Source organism: Rhinolophus ferrumequinum, chromosome 25, assembly GCF_004115265.2.
Source record: "Rhinolophus ferrumequinum isolate MPI-CBG mRhiFer1 chromosome 25, mRhiFer1_v1.p, whole genome shotgun sequence".
Taxonomy (NCBI): domain Eukaryota; kingdom Metazoa; phylum Chordata; class Mammalia; order Chiroptera; family Rhinolophidae; genus Rhinolophus; species Rhinolophus ferrumequinum.
In genome coordinates this window covers 15,782,727-15,801,566 of record NC_046308.1, presented here as the reverse complement: position 1 = coordinate 15,801,566, position 18,840 = coordinate 15,782,727, and the positions used below count along the sequence as shown (strand labels likewise).

The 18,840-nt window shown below is 42.1% G+C and overlaps 1 protein-coding gene across 5 annotated transcripts in view; it reads right to left on the bottom strand.

The window, feature by feature from the left end:
- The window catches only part of GRK3 (G protein-coupled receptor kinase 3), a 122,277-nt gene that overhangs the window by 26,806 nt on the left and 76,631 nt on the right, over nt 1-18,840 (bottom strand). For all 5 annotated transcript variants that reach the window (XR_004422060.1, XR_004422059.1, XM_033097314.1 and 2 more), the window contains 5 exons: nt 18,042-18,141; nt 11,469-11,547; nt 9,344-9,474; nt 6,768-6,862; nt 3,966-4,073 (listed from right to left, as the gene is read on the bottom strand). Coding sequence is in view for 3 of the 5 variants with exons in the window: in XM_033097314.1 (XP_032953205.1) it covers nt 3,966-4,073; nt 6,768-6,862; nt 9,344-9,474; nt 11,469-11,547; nt 18,042-18,141 (513 nt within the window). In the remaining 2 variants the exon portion in view is untranslated. The remainder of the gene's footprint in view (nt 1-3,965; nt 4,074-6,767; nt 6,863-9,343; nt 9,475-11,468; nt 11,548-18,041; nt 18,142-18,840) is intronic.

Genomic DNA, 18,840 nt, shown 5'->3' with positions numbered 1-18,840 from the left:
GCACTTTGCTTCTGAAGGGCCGGCCCTCAGTATTACCAGCTTAGTAAGAACCACTGACACTGTACAACCACTGGCTCTGGTGATGGTATCATCCTCCCATCTACCCTGAATCTAAACCAGCACTGTCTTAAACTCCTGCCCTTCCACACCCAAGCATCCGTCGGAAAACACACAGAAACCCCCAAATCACTGTAGCAGTGTCAGCTCCAACTATAATATAATACCGCTACGCCATCTGCCTCCTTTCTGGATCCAGTATTGGGGGCTGGCCCAAGCGCCCCTGGCCGTCTGCCTGGGCTCTTACCCACACCTTCTGTGTCTGCCCTCCAACGTGCCATGCTCCCTGCGGCCACCAGGTCCTCTAACTGAACAACAACCTAACTGAGGCCCTCCCTTGCGTCAAAGCCTCAGTCCCTGGAGCCTCGAGAACAAAGCCCCAACTGCACAGCATGGATTCTAGGCTACTGTCTCCCCAGTCCATCCTCCGCTCTTGGCAGAGGGCGGACCCACCACCACTCGTGGGTCACTGAGGGGAAAGACATGCACTCCATGTTGTCCCCTCCCCACAGGGAACATGATAAATCCGGCCCCGAGGCTTCCCATTGCCATCCCAGCTTTCCAAGCGGACTTCTCATACCATCTCCAGCATGAAGTGGGCCCTACTCTCCAGTTACAACTGGAGGCCCCATTTCGGTGCACCCCCAGCACACTGCTGCCGTGTAAGTCAGCACAGCCCATCTGGCTCGTAACCCTGTGTGTGTCTGTCTGTCGACGCTCCTCCGAGTTCCTGAAGATCTATATGTGGCTTCTTGACTCCCTCTTTCCTTCTCTCCCTTCTTCCCTCTCTCCCTCCCTCCATTTCTCCCTTCTGTCCTTTCCCCCTAAAATCAAGCACACTCTCTTACCTATTGTAGGTCCTCAATAAATGCTTACCAAATTTAATTTAAATCAATGAAATCAAAAAATATTTCCCCGTTCTTTGGTTTTAGTGCCATATCCTTTCCTGTGAATGACTTGTGAACAATACAAAGAACGACATTAGACCATAAATCCCAGTGGGGAAGATTCATCGACTCTGATTTTTTTTTCCATTTCAGGTTCAACAGATGGTCACCAGCCAGGGACAGCAGGGAGCTTGCTGTCTGTGAGGCAGGACACACCTTCACTGGACAGCGCCAATGCTTGAACGGACGGTCTTGTGTCAAACTCCAACGCTTTCCCTCCCTAAATGCCAATCCTCTGCGGCTGTACCGCATGAATTCCGTCCCCTCAATCAGATGGGCCGCCAACAGCTGGAGCCCATCATTATGCTCCCTAAATACTGACCCAGCTCTTCACCCCCAAATGCTGACCCAGCTCTTCACCCCCAAATACTGACCCAGCTCTTCACCCCCAAATACTGACCCAGCTCTTCACCCCCAAATACTGACCCAGCTCTTCACCCCCAAATACTGACCCAGCTCTTCACCCCCAAATACTGACCCAGCTCTTCACCCCCAAATACTGACCCAGCTCTTCACCCCCAAATGCTGACCCAGCTCTTCACCCCCAAATGCTGACCCAGCTCTTCACCCCCAAATGCTGACCCAGCTCATCAACCTTCCCATATGAGCACGATTTCTAGCTCTTGTCTCATCTCTCCTCACCCATCCCATCCCATCCTCACGACCAGAGTCTGGGTGTCTTCGTATTGGCCAAGACCCCTCGTAACACGAGCCACACAGAACAGAATGCTTCAACCAAGCCTGATCGAGGACTTCACGAACGAATGACTGCGTTCTGATTCAGCACTTCCAAATCTGAATTATGGCCAAATAAGGCTGAATGCACTGTGTTAACCACAAATCATAATGCTAGATTATACAGAGTTAGTAAACAAAACCCTTGGATCTTCTAAAAATAAAGTACTATTATGACAGATTGTCCCTAATTTATACACATGCACATTATCATAAGCAGATAGAACAACAATATTAAACAACACAAAGATGTGAACAAGGCCCTAAAAGCACGGCTTTGCAGGTTTCCCTGTAAAATTTTACTGTTGATTTTTGAATCATGAATTGATGTGTTCAACAGTTGAGCTACGGCAGTTTTCTCGTGTTTAATCATCTCAAACATCTGTACGTGTGGATTCTGTATCTCCAAACCATGTCCAGCGGAGACCCACACAGAGACCCTGGCGTGTCTGCATGTACTTACTCATGGGGCATAAATGACTCCTCCGGGTGGAAGGATGTCTTGTGTGGAAGTGGCTTTCTCTGGCTTGCCTTGCAGGAGCTCTCTAATTAGGTCAGCTCGTCTGATGACATGAATTAAGGCCATTCAGGCTCCACAGATACAGTAATTCAATTCAGGACCAACAGGACCTGACTCTCTAAGCAATAATACAATTTTAGTTCCCAAGTGAATACGGGGAGTGGAGAACAGCTGGATTATCACAGGCCTGAGGAGGCAGCAAGGGTGCTCAGAACCTACTTTGGGGAGAAGACATGGAACACCACCGCTTTCCAGAATGTGTGGAATATAAGAAGATGCATGGTGCTCAGTGAGGCTTTCCAATGGAAAAGTGAAAAGTTCAGTAAACGACCAGCCTTGTGCATCCATAGGCAAAACATCAGAGGGAGAATCCGGACTAGGAAATTTTAATGTCAAGTGCTTTTTGTCTCTTTGTGAATGGAGAATAATCAAAACCGTATTTTAAAAACTTAAGCTCTCTATTAAAATTGGCTAAAAAAATCTTAAAATTAATGGAAATATTAATAATTGTTCAATGTTCAATATGAGATCGTATTTCATTTCATCATCTTTTCACTCTATTTCACCATGTTTGATAGTTTAGAACTAAGGGCCAAGTATAACACAAATTAATTAAAAATAAAATAAAAATCACATAATTTCATTTTTGTGTTTTAAAAAACAAAGTAATTTAAGCATGTTTACAAATAAATGCAGTTATAAAATGGCATCATCCTCTTTTGCAACCCTCAAAATGCTTTAAGCTCACGAGACAATCATGAGTAATTAATTTCTAGAAAAAAAATCCTACCTTCAATTACTGACATTTTAAAATAACACTTATTCTCAAATAAGGCTCATCAATGGAAATATTTCAAAACAGTCTTACTTTAGGTTTAACTGTGTTATAATTCCTACGTGGTATGGAACAAAAATAAGAAACAGCTTAGTTTCTGTCTACAAGGTCTGACGATTTTTTATAATAAGTTCGGAACTTGTTGTAACAATGTTGTTAACTTTTTTTTCATATCAGAGGGATTGTTCATTATGAATTTGTACCAACTGGGTAGTTAACCACGTTTACTATTTGGAAGTGCTGAATAGGCCGCATGAAAAAGTTAGACGACCTGAACTTTTCACCAACAATTCATGGCTCTTGCATCACGACAATGCACCAGCTCACATGGCACTGTCTGTGAGGGAGTTTTTAGCCAGTAAACAAATCACTGTATTGGAACACCCTCCCTACTCACCTGATCTGGCCCCCAATGACTTCTCTCTTTACCCGAAGATAAAGGAAATATTGAAAGGATGACATTTTGATGATATTCAGGACATCAAGGATAATACGACGATGGCTCTGATGGCCATTCCAGTAAAAGAGTTCCAGAATTGCTTTGTAGGGTAGACTAGGTGATGGCGTCGGTGCATAACTTCCCAAAGGGAGTACTTTGAAGGTGATCATAGTGATATTCAGTAAGGAGGTATGTAGCACATTTTCTAGGATGAGTTCGTGAACTTAATTGTCTGACCTCGTATGATCTCATGGGAACAAAGCTCTCATTTTTATAAGGCAGAAAGATCCATGGTCATTGTCTAGATGAGCATGTGGCTTAAAGATCACTGTGTGATCTAAGTTAATATTAGGGTCTAATGAAGTCTAAAGTTTTGATTTTGACCCTAGTACACGCCATGGTGACAGCACTAAAAGGATGCATTTCACTCACCCTCTCAGAAGTTTGAAAAGCATGCAACCCAGCGAGAACCAGTCGGCACTGCTGTCATACGCTGTCCCCTTCTGCAGCACCTCAGGAGCCATGTACCCATGGGTGCCACTAGAGAGAAGAAAGTGTACATGCAGTTACCAGAACATGCCCACGTTTAAAATACTCACAGCTTATCAGGAGGTTCCAGGGTCATTCATTTAATGGCAACAACTGTAAACAAGGGACAGGGGACAATGGTGCTCCCATACAAACATGAATCATCCAACACCCAGCGGGGAAACAACCTCTTCTGTCTTAATTAGCATAGGAATTACTATAAATACAGTAGCATGCAAAATAAACAGGAGGAATCGTCCACAGTCTAGGAGGTGAAATCTGAATCTCGTTAGTCCTTCTCCAATACACCTCTGAAGAGCTAGTCTCCTGCCCGACTGCGAGCTCTTATGAGGAGATGTGTGGCATTGGGCAAAGGAGGGAGGCGACAGTGACAGGCGACTAGAGCATAGAGCTATGGACCTCAACAGGGTGGGGACATCCACTCCTGTGTGGGGCCCCCCTCCCGTGCTGAGGACCTCCCCTTGGATATGCTAAGGTGGGGGCTGCTTACTTCCTCGGAGTCAGACAGAACTGGATTGTAATTCCAGCCCCACAATGGGCCAGATATGTGACCTTGTTCAAGTCACTTAATTTCTCTGAACCATCGAAAATAGATAATTATACCTATGACCTGTGGGGTTTCTGTGAAGATAACGTATTCAAAGCAGCTAGCCATGCATGCCCAGGACAGCTGATGTTCCCTTAACAACCGACACAGGAAGTGCTGTGGCTACTGGCTCTATCTACCACCCCACACACTGCTCACTTTCTGTACAGTGCCCTGGGCTGCTAGTTCCAGGAGGACAGGGATCCTTTCTGTCTTGGTCACCGCTGCACTGCCAGCACCTAGCACACAGCCAATGGTGAATAAACACTGGTTATATTAATCAGTTGACTTGACCCTCACAGCTGTCATGTGAAGTAAATATCATTGTTATCTCCGCTTTACTGAGGAGAAAAATGAGGTTGGCACAACTTGAAAGGAGGATTCAAACCCGAATCTGCAGGCCCAACAGCCTCCTTTATTGACCAATATAGTATTTCATTGTGCATTTAGACTTTTTAAGTAGTGGCCTCACCATCATCACTTAAACATGGAAACCAATCTTCCCAATCCTGCCCCTTTACACATACTGCTCAAACACTGAGAACAGCCCACCTTTCAGAGCTGACACACGAATTACAGCAGAACGTGGGCACGGCCCTATGAGGAAATAAATAACCCCGTATCTGAACGTTAACTCCCTGGGAAGATTAACTTGTACAAGGCCTCGGACTCATAAGTGGTTGCGACTGCACTCAATGGAAAAAACTAGCACACCAAACAGCTGTGGCATTAAAAATTCAAATGCCTCTCTGGAAAATGTCTGATGAACTTCCTGGGAGAAGCTCCTACAACCAAGGTTCTCGCCTAATAACTGTAAAGTACTGGCCAAATGCTATGCCATTCTCACCATAGCTCAGACTCTGTAGAAAGAGAGAAACATTTATAGAGAAACGTTTACGAACAAACGTTTACAGGTGCTGTTTGTTCGTTGTTAACATGTGATCAGAGCTTTGAAAGGCAATTCTGGTTTAATGCAGTCTCTCATGAAGTATTACAATTCAGAACCACATTACTTCCAGGCCCAGAAAAAGAAGTGTCTGTGGTTTATTTTCTGCACGATGCATGAAATGAGCCTCCTAGGCTTTTCTTCAAGACCATTGGACAGAGATGAGTATTAGCTCGAGAGATACAATGAAATGTAATTTTAAAAGATTCGCTGTTAAGAATGATACATTTAAAGACAAAAAAATAAAGCAAAAGTCATCCGCTTTTCCACAAACGACACACCTGTCTATACTTTCCACCTGGATAAACTGATACCAAAGAGATTGTGATGAAAACCCATACATATTCCATTCTGCATCTGCAGAGCCCTGGGACATTCCTGCTGTCATCTGAACAAATCCAGGTTCAGAGAAGTCCCCAGGCCAGTGTCGACATGCAGTGATCACGCACAGTCACCGCCAGACGCAGCTGAGAGTCCCGAGGGGTGAGGTGCTGGCTGAGGGTTGTGTGTCAGGGAGGTTCCTGAACATGGTCATTTCGAGGGCTGACAGAGTCCTCAAATCTAGTAACATGACCCACGCGAAAAGCTTGCACTGCAGGTAGATAACTTGTGGGTTGTTTTTTTAAATTAAAAAAAAAAAAAGAAAAAGATTCCAATTTCTCTTCAGAAAAAGAACAGGCCATTTTGAAAAGGAAGGAAAAAGTCAATAGAGAGAACTTGACCGCTGGGCCTTTCATGGAGAGTTCTATGCAGCTGCCTCTGCACTGGGCACACAGGCTCTTTCCTTTACCCTTATCACAACTTCCAGAGATTTACTATCACCTCTACTTCATAGAACAAGAGACCAAGGGTCAGACAGGTAAAATGACTGACGTACAGTCACAAAGCCAGGATGGACTCAGGTCTGCTACCGGGGCCCCTACCTTTCCCACAGACTACCGGCCCCTGTGCAGTTACACTGGGAACCTATCCACGCTCCCCGGAGACAGTGAGAAAAAGCACACGGCTCTTATTTCCTCTCCCACAACCCAGCATATGGGCTCTTCCCGGACCCGGCATTGAAAATCACCACTGGCAAGAAAAAAATGGGGAGACAGGTGATCAGGTTGGAGTCTGAGTGAAGAAACGAGTCGCAGTAGAGAATACTACTCACACACTCGCATGTGGCTTCTTTTTGGAAAAATCACAGGCAAGCCCGAGATCTGATATCCTAACGTGTCCATGTTCATCCAAGAGGATATTTGCGGGCTAAAGAGAAAGAGAAGATGATCTTTGAGAGTCCCCAAAATGTCACAGGGGCTTTGAGAACTTCTACAACTAAACGCTCTTGACAGCTTATTGATTATTTTACCATAGTTTCTTCCTAAACACAAATTTTAGCGTTATATTATCATAACCAAGGAGGGCACAATACGGAAAGTAATATGTTTCATGTTAACTTTAGCAGGAAAGTGGTAATGACAGAAGCGAAGGGTTCTACTCCTTAGAAAAGGAAACACGGGGCAGGTAACGGGAGGGCTGTGACCACAGTCCATCAGAGGTCAAAAGCATTTTCTTCTCACTGCATTCCAGCCAGAACAAAGGGAGGCAGTCCACCAGCTTCATGGCTTCCAGGAACTCTAACGACTTCTGAGAACGAGGCCACGCAGCACAGCACAGAGAGGAATCTTGCAAGAATGCACCATCACTGATCTCAGAAATCAAAATATTCCACGGTGCCACACCATTCCCAATCAAGGTCATCTCCGTTTACTGGTGCCTAATCCACAGAGGGCCCTACCAAATGACGGAATACGGTTTTGACCCCAAGTCTGGTGGGGTGTAGCCATCAAGATTAGATTTAGTTAGCATAATCATGTAAAACAAAGTTCCTCTCCCTAATGCATGTTACACTCATCTTCATAATAGCTTTTGCTAGAGAGCAACTATTGTTTTGCTTGGAATAAAAATAATGGCATGCTATTATAAGATTGAAGCATGAATAATCATGAGTAACTAGAATTAAGTTGGACTAGAAATTAAATAATACCACTGCCTATTAAATAGCCTAGAAAAATACAGCATGAAGACGATTAGAAACCAGTTATAGATTTAAATTAAAATGTATCATCATAGCACTTCCTGGGCTTCCAGCATGTATTTTATTCTTCTGCAAAACTCACGAGAAAAAAAAATATGTCATGTGCCAACTAGTGTCTAATTATTTCTAATTCAATGAAAATACATTTTTTCCTCTTTATGTGTGTATGAAAACTAAGGGAATAATTCTTTAACGTTGAAGAAAGCCTTAACATTTACAAAGTATTTTGTGGAAAAAATTATATGCTCAAAAAATTAAAATATTTTAGAATTTTAGAAAGTAATGTTTAAAAGTGAAATTAAAACGTATTTGCTCCTTGGAGAAAAGAATGTAATCCGTACATTTCAGTTGGTTATCTTGGGTTCATTCAAGAAGGAATCGGAGATAGGAGGCAACCACATTTCCCTCGAGTCTTCTCATCCTATCGGGAAATTGTCAGTCCTGTTATTTTTCTTTTCATTATTATTTACCCATTTATATATCTGCATGATCATTTCTTTACTTCGTCATGGTCCCTTTTATCTCTATCCCTGTCTTCAAACTGTTGGCTAGATGAGTGTCACCACAGATGCACCACTGAGCAAACTCCTACTTCCCTCACTAATGCAGAACGCAGGACAAAGCACCATGGTCTGGAATGGAAAAACTCAGAATACTTATTTTTTCAGGTCCAGTGAGATTTTGTTTCTTTCTTTCTTTAACCCCACCCTCACCCGCTCCACCTTGGCAACCACCAGCTTGCTCTCTGTATCTATAGGTCTGTTTCTGTTTTGTTTTGTTTATTCATTTGGGGTTTTTTTGGGGTTTTATTTGATTGCACGTATAAGTGAAATCCTACTGTATTTGTCTTTCTCTGACTTATTTCACTTAGCATGATACCGTCTGGGTCCATCCATGTTGTCCCAAATGGTGAGATTTCAATTTTTCCTTTTTTAAATTAATTTTTAATTTACTATTTATTTTTTTATTTATTTGCTTCCAAAGTCCAGTGAGATTTCAAAGACAGTAAGAACAGAAGCCCAAGCCCAGCAATGTGGGGCTAGACAGTTTGGGGATCTAAAAATCGATTTGTGATTTTAAGGTGATCTCCAGACAACGTGAAGCTCTGACAGTGGCTTTTGAGGGAAGTTCTGCAGACTGACCAGCAAGCCCACCGCGCTCCGATCAGCTGGGCTCCCCATGAGCCGTGACTCCGCCATTCCATATCTTGCTTCCCCAGGGTATAAACCCCAGGAGACAGATGTTCTCTGCCCGTCACCTCTGTACATCTCCAGTGCTAACATAGAGCCCTGACCAAATGAGCTGCTTAGTGAACATTAATTGAATTGCAATTAGTTGCAAAACGGGCAACACCCAAAACTTCCTACTCCGCTTTTTATAAATTAATTACAATTTCTGACTTAGTGTTTGTGCTGCACCAGGCGCTGTAGCCAGCACCCAGGTGACAGTGACGACGAGGACGGACGTGAGTTCCTAGAACTGAGTTAAAAGTCTGGAAGAGCCTGACATCCCACAGAGGAGGACTTCATCGGGGCCGAGAGAAGGAAAATGACAGCAGATAATGGAAGTGAAGGGGACAGCTGGAGGGCCCTGACCACAACGCCTACTGCTCAGGGCCAGGACACAGACAGTGTGTCAAACAGCCTTACCTTCAAATCTCTGTACACAACAAACCGATTGTGCATGTGTTCCAGCCCCAGGATGATTTCGGTGGCATAAAACCGCATCTCCTTCTCAGAAAACACCCCGTGTTGTGAAAGGTGATAGTGCAAATCGCCGCCTGGAATCGGACGGGCAGAATTTAATTTAAATATAAAACAATATAAACAACGTAAAGCAAAGTTCTCAGGTTGGTAACACAGCTGCACGCTCCCAGACACACCATCACAGGGTGGGATCAGCTAATCTGCTTTGACTACTTAAGTCCTGTCTAATAACTGAATCAACCTATATGCAGGGATTCAGTACATGGTTGATGATGGAAATACAGTAAAAATGTTTTTTTTTAAATTTTTTTCAATTATAGTTGACATACAATATTAGTTTCCCGTGTGTAGCATAGTGATAAGATGTTTATGCAGAGCCGATCAGCCTGATAAGCCTAATACCCATCTGACACCAGACACAGCTATTACACTACTATCGACCGTATGTAAAGTTCCTGTGCTGTGCTTCACATTCCCGTGACTGTTTTTGTAACTGACAATCCGTACCTCCTAATCCCTTTCCCTTTCTCTCCCACATCCCTAACCATCCCACATCCCTAACCATCCCCCATCTGGCAACCATCAAAATGTTCTCTGTATTTGTTTCTGTTTTGTTTGTTCATTTGTTTTTTAGATTGCATATGTAAGTAAAACCACATGGTATTTGTCTTTCTCTGACTTATTTCACTTAGCCTAATACACGGTAGGTCTATTGAGACTGTCGTAAATGGTAAGACTTCATTCTTTTTATGGCTGAGGAATATTCCATTGTAGGTATGTACCACATCTTCTTTATCCATTCATCTTTCAATGGACGATGAATAGATAGGATGCTTCCATAGCTTGGCTAATGTAAATAAATATAGCAAAATTTTAACTGGTAAAATCCAGGTGGTGGGTATTTGGGTGTCTCCAGAAAAAGTCTTTCCACTTTGCTATATGCTTGAAATTTTTCATAATAAAATCTCAGAAAAATCACATGGCCTAAAGTTACAGAGCAAAAAAAAAAAAAAAAAAAAAAAAGCCACCAACAAAGTAATGGAATGTTTTTTTACAAACTTTAAAGGAAAACCTTCTATTGATCTATAAAAGTAACTGTGTGTCTCACTTTATTGTGCTGGCTTTTACAAGCATCTTCCCTTTCCCACACGTGTATTCTGTAGAACCACTAACCAGATGAAGATGTCAGAGATTTCCCGCATCCCACAAGGCTCCCTGGTGCCCTTGCCAGTAGGTACCTTAGGTCCCAGGCCCTGCTTAGGCAAAGGGAACCCTATTTTCACCTCTCTCACTATCGATGAGGTTTGCCTGTGCTGACAGTCACATAAACAGAATCGTATAGCACAGATGCTGCTGTGTCTGGCTTCTTTTGCTCATTATGATGTCTGTGAAATTCCTTCACGTTGTTGGACAGACCGGGTCTTAAGTCACTCAAAACATAATAAAACGTCACATGAACTTCAAAAAAGATATTTCATTTGTTGAACTCTGTATGCCTTTTTATTTCAGCTCGAGTTACTAAAAATACTTTGAGTATATACCATGTCACTTTCTAGTATTAGAAATTATTTTTCTGGCTAAAATTTTTTTGGCATTCTCAGGGTCACCATTCATAGTTTAAAAGATCAATGCACAATGGATCTGGGCTAAAGGTACAGATAATTGGGCTAAAATCCTTCCAAGTTGGTATTTAAATACCTTTCTATCCTTAACCTATATTCTTATGAGATGTCATTCCTAAAAGTTGAGGGTCAGGAAACAAGCTAATTAAAGATCGAGGCCAGCTGCATTCCAGAAAATCAAGTTTCACCGTTAAGAATTTTATGAAAGTCTTTTCTAGAAAATGCAACTTCCCGGGGCAAGACTGGAAGGGCCGGGGGGGAAACTGCAGTTAACATTTTTAAATGACTTTTAACTAAAATTGAAGAGTAAAAGGTTTCCTTAAACTTCAGAGGGAAACCAATTATCTGAAAGCCCCAAACTGCCCATCTGCCTAGATCACTGCAGCTGAGATTTAACAGCACGGCAAAGCCTATCAGTGTGTTGAGACTTCCCAGGTTTTGCTTACCATTCATCAGATCCAAGATGAAGCAGAGTTTATCTGGAGTATGGAAGGCATAGGTCATACAGACAATGAAAGGACAATCCTAGAGTGAAAAAAAACAAAAATTTGTAAGAAAAGCAAGTGCTTTCCTGGAAAGCACATTTACTACCAAACATCATCTATAGATTTTTACATCCATGCCACCGCCCTGTGCGTTGAGCAGATACCTATGTGGTAACTTGAACAGTAAAACGGATCTAGTTACATGATAAAATGCATAGAGACACAACTATTACTACTTGGAGCAGATGAACTCAAAGGTCCTCTCTCACTCAGATTCAATCATGACTCTTCTATACATACACATCTTCAAAAGACTCAGATCCTACAGAAAAATATTACTGCCTTGCTAGTCTTTTTGATGGTCTACATTTTGGTTCTGGCAGATGAAATATGCATTTCAATCTCTGTTCTGAAGTTAGAAGAACCATACCACAGGCTGGTGGGGGGGATGAAATGTTATCTATAGTATTGCCTTGAGATACTGGGAATAAAAGTGGAATCGATTTAGCTTTTGACAGTGGAAAAGTATATCAGGATCAGGGACTGAATAACTCAGTTGTAACAATATCAATTTCCCCCCAATTAATATATAGATTCCATGCAATCTTGATTAAAATGAAAATTGACAAGCTGATTCTAAATTTATATGGAAACACAGACAGTTGAGAAAAGTTCAGGTACTCTTGAAGAAAAGCAAAGCTAGAAAACTCAGAGTGCCAGATATCAAGACTTATCATAAAGCAACAGTAATTCAGACAGTGTGGTATTAATCCAAAGACACACAAATAGGCCACTGGAACGGAATAGAGAACAGAGACTCCTGAAATAGACCCACACATAAATGGTCAACTGGTTTGATAGAGGGACACAATAGGGGCAGGGGAAAGGATGGCCTTTTCAATCAATGGTGCTGGAGCAACTGGACAGCCTACGATAAGATTGGAACGTTCACCCCTATCTCACACCACACACTAAAGTCAACTCCAGGTAGCTTTAGATAAAATGAAGCTTCTAAAAGAAAACAAAAGAGAATATTTTCATGATCTCACGGTAAGTAAAGGTTTAATAGGCCCCAGAAGCACTAAAAATAGAAACATTGATAAACTGGACTAAAATTAAGAACTTCTGTTCTTCAGAAGGCACCATTAAGAGAGTACAAAGGCAGGCCACAGAATGGGAGAAGATAATCTGCAATCCCTAAACACACAAAGGACTCCTATTAGAATATATAAAGAACTCTTATAAATCAACAGAGAAAAAAGGCAAGCAACCCAACAGAAACAATGGCAAATAATAATAACAATAATCCTTAAACGAGCATCTCACATAAGAAGCTATCAAATGGCCCGCAAGCCTATGAACAGATGCTGGACTTCAGTTGTCCCAAAGAAATGAAAATTAAAAATCACAACATGCCATCACTAAAACTCACAAGAATTGGCTAAAATGAAAAAGACAACAACGGCAAGTGTTGACGAGGTATAGGGTAAGTGGCACTTCCATGGCCACCAGGAGTGTACAATGATGGTACAACCACTTTGACAAGCTGTTGGGTGGTATCTGCTAAAGCTGAGCAGCACCTGCAAACTCTGTGACTCAGCATGTCCACTCTGGGGTACTCACCTCACGGGAAACTGTACTTACGCGCAGCCTGAGGACTGCACAAGATATTCCTCAGAGCACTATTCAAAACAGCCCAAGCCAGGAAATAACCAAAATATCTACCAACAGTAGAATATTTACATTGTCGTCTATTCAGGCAGTGAAAAATTAGAGAACAAGGGCCAGCAAATTTTTTCTACGAAGGGCTAAACAGTAAATAATTTAGGCTTTGCAGGCCCCATACAGTCTCTGCCATATATTCTTTGCTTATTGTCTTTACAATCTTTTAAAAACATCAAAACCATTCTTAGTTCATGGGCTGCACCAAAAGAGGCCACGAGCCAGATCTGCTCCCCGGGCCATATGCAGCTTGCTGAGCCTTGTCTTTAGCTACAGAATGCACTACGGCCGCGTTCAATGACACAGATGAATCTCACAAGCAACACTGAGCGAGAGGAGCCAGACACGAGAGAGCACGTTTATATGAAGCTCAATCACAGACAACGTTAAATTACGGTGCTAGAAATCTGGATAGTAGTTAGCCTGGGCGTGGGGTAAGTGACTGAAAGGGGCACGAGGAAAGTTCTGGAACACTGGTAACTTTGTATCTCATGATCTGGCTGTTGGGAAGATGTGCTCCCTGTGAAAATCCATCAGTGCTTATGTCTGACCTATAACTAGGTCTATTTAGATTCTTTATATACAGTGAATACTTGCCACCTGACTGATTCAAATAAAAAAATGGCACAGAATATCTATATCCACTTTCTTAACAGAAACAAAGATTATTAAATTCAAAAAAAAAAATATTCCAATTTCAACAGAATAATCTGTAAACAGAATTTGCATTATTCAAACCTCTGGATTAAGGGCATCCAGGTAAATTTGAGCGAACACATTCCTATACACTAAAGACTCCTGAACTTGAACTCAATTTCCGTCAATCTTCTGGAGGAAATTACGCGTTCTCTAGAATGAATTACAAAATTCATTTTGTGATTATCTCGTTTTCCTGAGAGTTCTGTTGAGATGGTAGTGTTTACTGACTTTAAGATTTATTTGTTTTATATAGGTCAAGTAAAGTTGCTATCCCTTTGCTGTTAAAAGCCATGTGGACTTCCTGGGAGGGAGGCACCGTCCCACTTGGAACCCACCTATGTTTCACCAGATCTTTCCAACAGCCTGCTGAAGATAGCGCACTCTGCCACTTCCTAAATGGGGTTCCCCACATACTCTGGTTCCTGATCTGGTAGCGATTCATCTGTAGAACGGAGAAGTGGGTGGCCCCAGAAATTAGTCAAGCCAGAGTCTTTCCCAGCTAGAGACAGGAACTCCCCTCACTTCACCAGAAGGACAAGCAGAGCCTGCCAACAGGTATTTCTCAACATGACAGTACGTGGCCCTTCTAACGACAGCCCTGACAAAATGCCAAAAGGTTAAAGTATACTGAAGATATCATGTTATTAAGATGGGGCATGAATCATAGATTTAGAATCACAGGCAGAGTAGGAAGGGCTCTGAGAGAAAAAAACAACCACCAGGTCCAACTTCTTTATTTTAAAGACAAGGAAGCTAAGGCCCCCATGAAGAGAAATGACTTGTCTAAGGTCACAAAGATATTTGTTAGCCAGTCAAGATTCAAGTCCCAAGCTTCCTGACCCTCTTCAGAGTTCTCTCGACATCAAGCTACGTCTAAAAGCAAGGTCCCCATAGCAATGTAAAATAAAATCCCTCCATGAAAGGGATACGATTCGGTGCCCTCTACAGAACTCATGGACTGTAATCCTTCAGCTCTCAGGTGCTGAGTGCATCCATACAGAGTCTCATGGGGACTCCGAGACACAAAGTACCGAGGACTGAACGACACGAACAAACAGGCAGCACTGCAATGAATGGTGCTGACACAGTTCTAAACACAGTTACGGTTAAGAAGTTCTGTCATCCTGATAAATAAAGGTAGATAAGAACTAAGGAATTTTTAGAGGTAGATCCATAAACAAAGCTGCTCAGCTAAGACCTGTCTTCGATTTCCTACCGATCGTGAGCAAAAGAGCTCACATTTTATAGGAACTCGGTATAAAACTGTGACAGCACAGACCATGAAGTGCTTCTTTAAGAAAGTTCTCCACATGGCAGTCAGAGGGGTCTTCTCAAACTACACAGTGTATCGTGCTATCTTCCTACTTCACGCATTTTGTTTCCAAATGCTGTACGATTTTTTTTTTAAAAGCTTCAATGTCAGCCCGCAAAGCGCTTTATGGGCTGGGCTGGGCTGGCCTCTGTCTGCCTCTCTCTCTCCAGCGTCATCTTGTGCTCCTCGCCCCATCACGTCTGACCCCAGCTGTGCAGCGTTTCTGGAAGTCCGGAAACCCTCTGCGCTCAGGACCAGACACGTGCGGGCCCCTCCTCCGACTTCAGAGGGGCACTGGGAGACGCCTCCACCCTGCGGCGTGCCTTCCGAGTGCCGTGTACCGTCCTTCACAGCTCTCGTCACACGTTCCAATTATCTAAACATTTCTGAGATTATCTGAACACTATCACCTTCTCTCATTCTGTGCAGCTCTCTAAAAGCAAGGAGCAAAGTCACAGTTTGGAACCCCCACCTTGTAGTAGAGTACCTGGCCCAACCTAGGCCCTCAAAGGAATGAAGGAAGAACACAGCTGATCACCACCAAGAGACTCCCTTAATGAAGGTGCCAACTGCTGCTCCCAGCTACGGACACATTGACCCTGGTTCTCAAACGCGCACATTTCCCCTGCTGCTACCCAAGAATTACAGAGTCTAAGTAGGAGCAGTGCTTCCCACTGTCTCTTTGGGGAATGATGGATGCGAATACTCAATATGACATTGAAAGGGAAAAAATTTCTAGTAAAACAACTATGAAGACTGACTGCAGTTCAGCTGCATACCAACCACCCCAGGAAATCATGTTAAAAAAGGTTGATCTAAAAGTTTACCCTAATGAGGCAATTTTAAGCTGAAGATTACTAAAAATCTGTCAACGGTGGCATCTGATCAGCAAAAATAATTCCAAATAACTTTACTACAACTCTTTTGGTTAAATTATATATTTATATGGAAAAAAAAAACCTAAATCATTTTGATATTTGAAGGAAAAATATAAACAATTCTTTTAAATTAGTTCAAAACAGTAGCCCAGTATAACCCAATATTTAAAATGTATCCCCTTAGGGGTAAACTAGTGAGGAACTGCACAACGGCTTAACCACCTTCCCCCTCACCTGTATAAAATAAGTATTAAAACGCTACATGAAAATTGTACGGATAATTTTCCAACACCAAAAACTGTTTTCCATACGGCTTTCTTGAGAATAAACATCCAAGGCTTTGAGATAACTCATTAAAAATTAATACTTTAATAACCCCTTAAAATCTGTTGTAAGCCTGCACCCACGCTTGAAATTCAATGCCACTCATTCTGATTCCAATACAGTGAACAGGCTGTTCGGTTTCCATTCCAATCAGCTGAAAACTTGGTCGCGCACACGGGATAATAACTCTTATATGAAATGCTTAACGTCCATATGTTAGGAGGTGGAGGCGCATAATTAGAAATTATTTACAGCTATGGCATTTTCATTTGTTAGAGTCGAGCTGAATTATGATATTCTTTTGCTGCAACAGCAGATAGCCCTTCTAGAATCATTAAAACTAATGCTAGAATCATAATATGAACCACAATGCAGTAAAAGTTGGTGATGAACAAAAACACAGAACCCATAAAGTGATGATGAGACAGGAACACGGGGAGCGTCCTAGGGAGGCCAGAGGCTTTGGTAAAGAAATTAACCTCTCTGAGTCTCTGGTTCCTTGCTTACTCGACAAAAGGGATTCTTTGATTCATGATGAAAATTTGATTCTTTCAAATCCTTTGGGTGAAGATGAACCCAGCCATGATATCTGGAGGCCCCTACATATCTCAGTGCATATAAATCTTCCCGGCTCCGTGTTTACCATTGAAATCACATGTGAGCTACACAGCATTACCATGCTCGTGACATTCCTTTCCTCCCCCCAACTCCCTGACGTTCTCAAACACCGGATGACGGGCCCACTGGTACACTGGCCTGCCCAGGTTTCTGGGACTGTGAGTTTTTCTGCATGTGTTTTTATATACATCTGTCCAAATAAATAAAAGCCAGGGCTTTGATACTAGGGAATGCCACTAACAGAAAAGAAATCAGAATGGGATGCTGTTTTGCAAAGAAAGAAGACACAGGATCAAAGTTTGTTTTTCCACATGCTGAGCTAAATATGCTAGCTTGACATACAAATAAAACATCCAACAGGGAGAGACATAGTCCTGGAAACGGAAATGACCCAAGTCCACAGCAGGTAAAAAGTAGCAAGGGCTGAAAAGATAAAGTCACCTTCAGAGGAAACACTGATGGGGTGACCGGGGATAACCCCAAGGGGACACTTCAAAGAGGACTAACCCCAGTTCCTTCCTCTCTATTTGTATTTGAAGGATAGGAGCGACTTTCTTACTTTTTCTCTCTGGGTTAGTCCTTCTCAGTTATGCAGTCAATTCTTAACTATACTCAAGTGGTTTCTTTTTTGTTGTTTTTTTTTTTCATTGTTGTTAGGATTATTTGCCAGCCTTCTCTCCAACCATATTCCGCAAAGAAGGAAATCATAAATACTAAGTACTAAAGGGAGAAGTCACGGGTGTGCCTAGCAATGGTTGCTAGCACTTTTCCAACTCTCAAATCAAACAGAGATAATGTGTGAACTGCACATGATTTATATTAACTAAGTGCTACTGTTCCCTGCTACAAATTCTAACCTACCCAAAAACTGTTAGCCCCATAATTCACCAGAAAAAAAGTCTGCGTTTTACATAAATTGTCCAATTGTCCTGATATAAAACAAACACCAAAAAAAAGTAATGTTCAAAATTGAATACTTACCCCTGTACTCACAAGCGACAACATAATCCTTTCATTTAAGGCTAATGTTTCTCCTTGTTTCATCTTGATCCTCTTCTTATCTAAGCATTTCATTGCATACCTGGAAACATAAATATTGCTGAAAAATAGACACTGAAAATATATCTAGACTGATTTTTAACAATACACACCATACTGGGGAAAGCTTCTAAAGATTTGGACAGTGTTCAAATGAAGTAAAATGGCACCTAAGTGCCATGCAAAAAAAATCCTTATTTTGGACACATGAAGAAAAAAAATCAACTTCCCCCTCCAGGAGGTGGAGCATAAGGGCCCCGCTCCTTAGGTGGGGGCTGTGCAGTGACTTCCCTTCAAAGAGTGCAGCATGGAGGAGAAAGGGGAGAGGAACTTCACAGCGAAGAAGGCTGATAACACGACCTTGGCCAAGTGATCAAGGTCAACGCCAAGTGATACATCACTTTAATAACAGGTACTCTTGATATGATATGATGTGATGAGAATGGCCTTTTACCTCTAGAGTCTTCCTTCCGAGAGCCCATAACCTCAACCTAACTATGAGAAAAGCGTCAGACAAACGTAAAATGACAGACATTCTACTATATGTAAGAGTCAGGTAAAATAATAAATGTATATGAAGAGACAAATTGATATTATTTATTTCTACAACATCATGTAACAGACTAGATATTCCAACTATCTCAACAAGCTGCAATGATGAAGTAAAACTAATAAATTTAGCGAAATGTAACAAGCAACAAGTAAAGTATATCATTTAGGATCCATGTACTGGGCGAGTCCA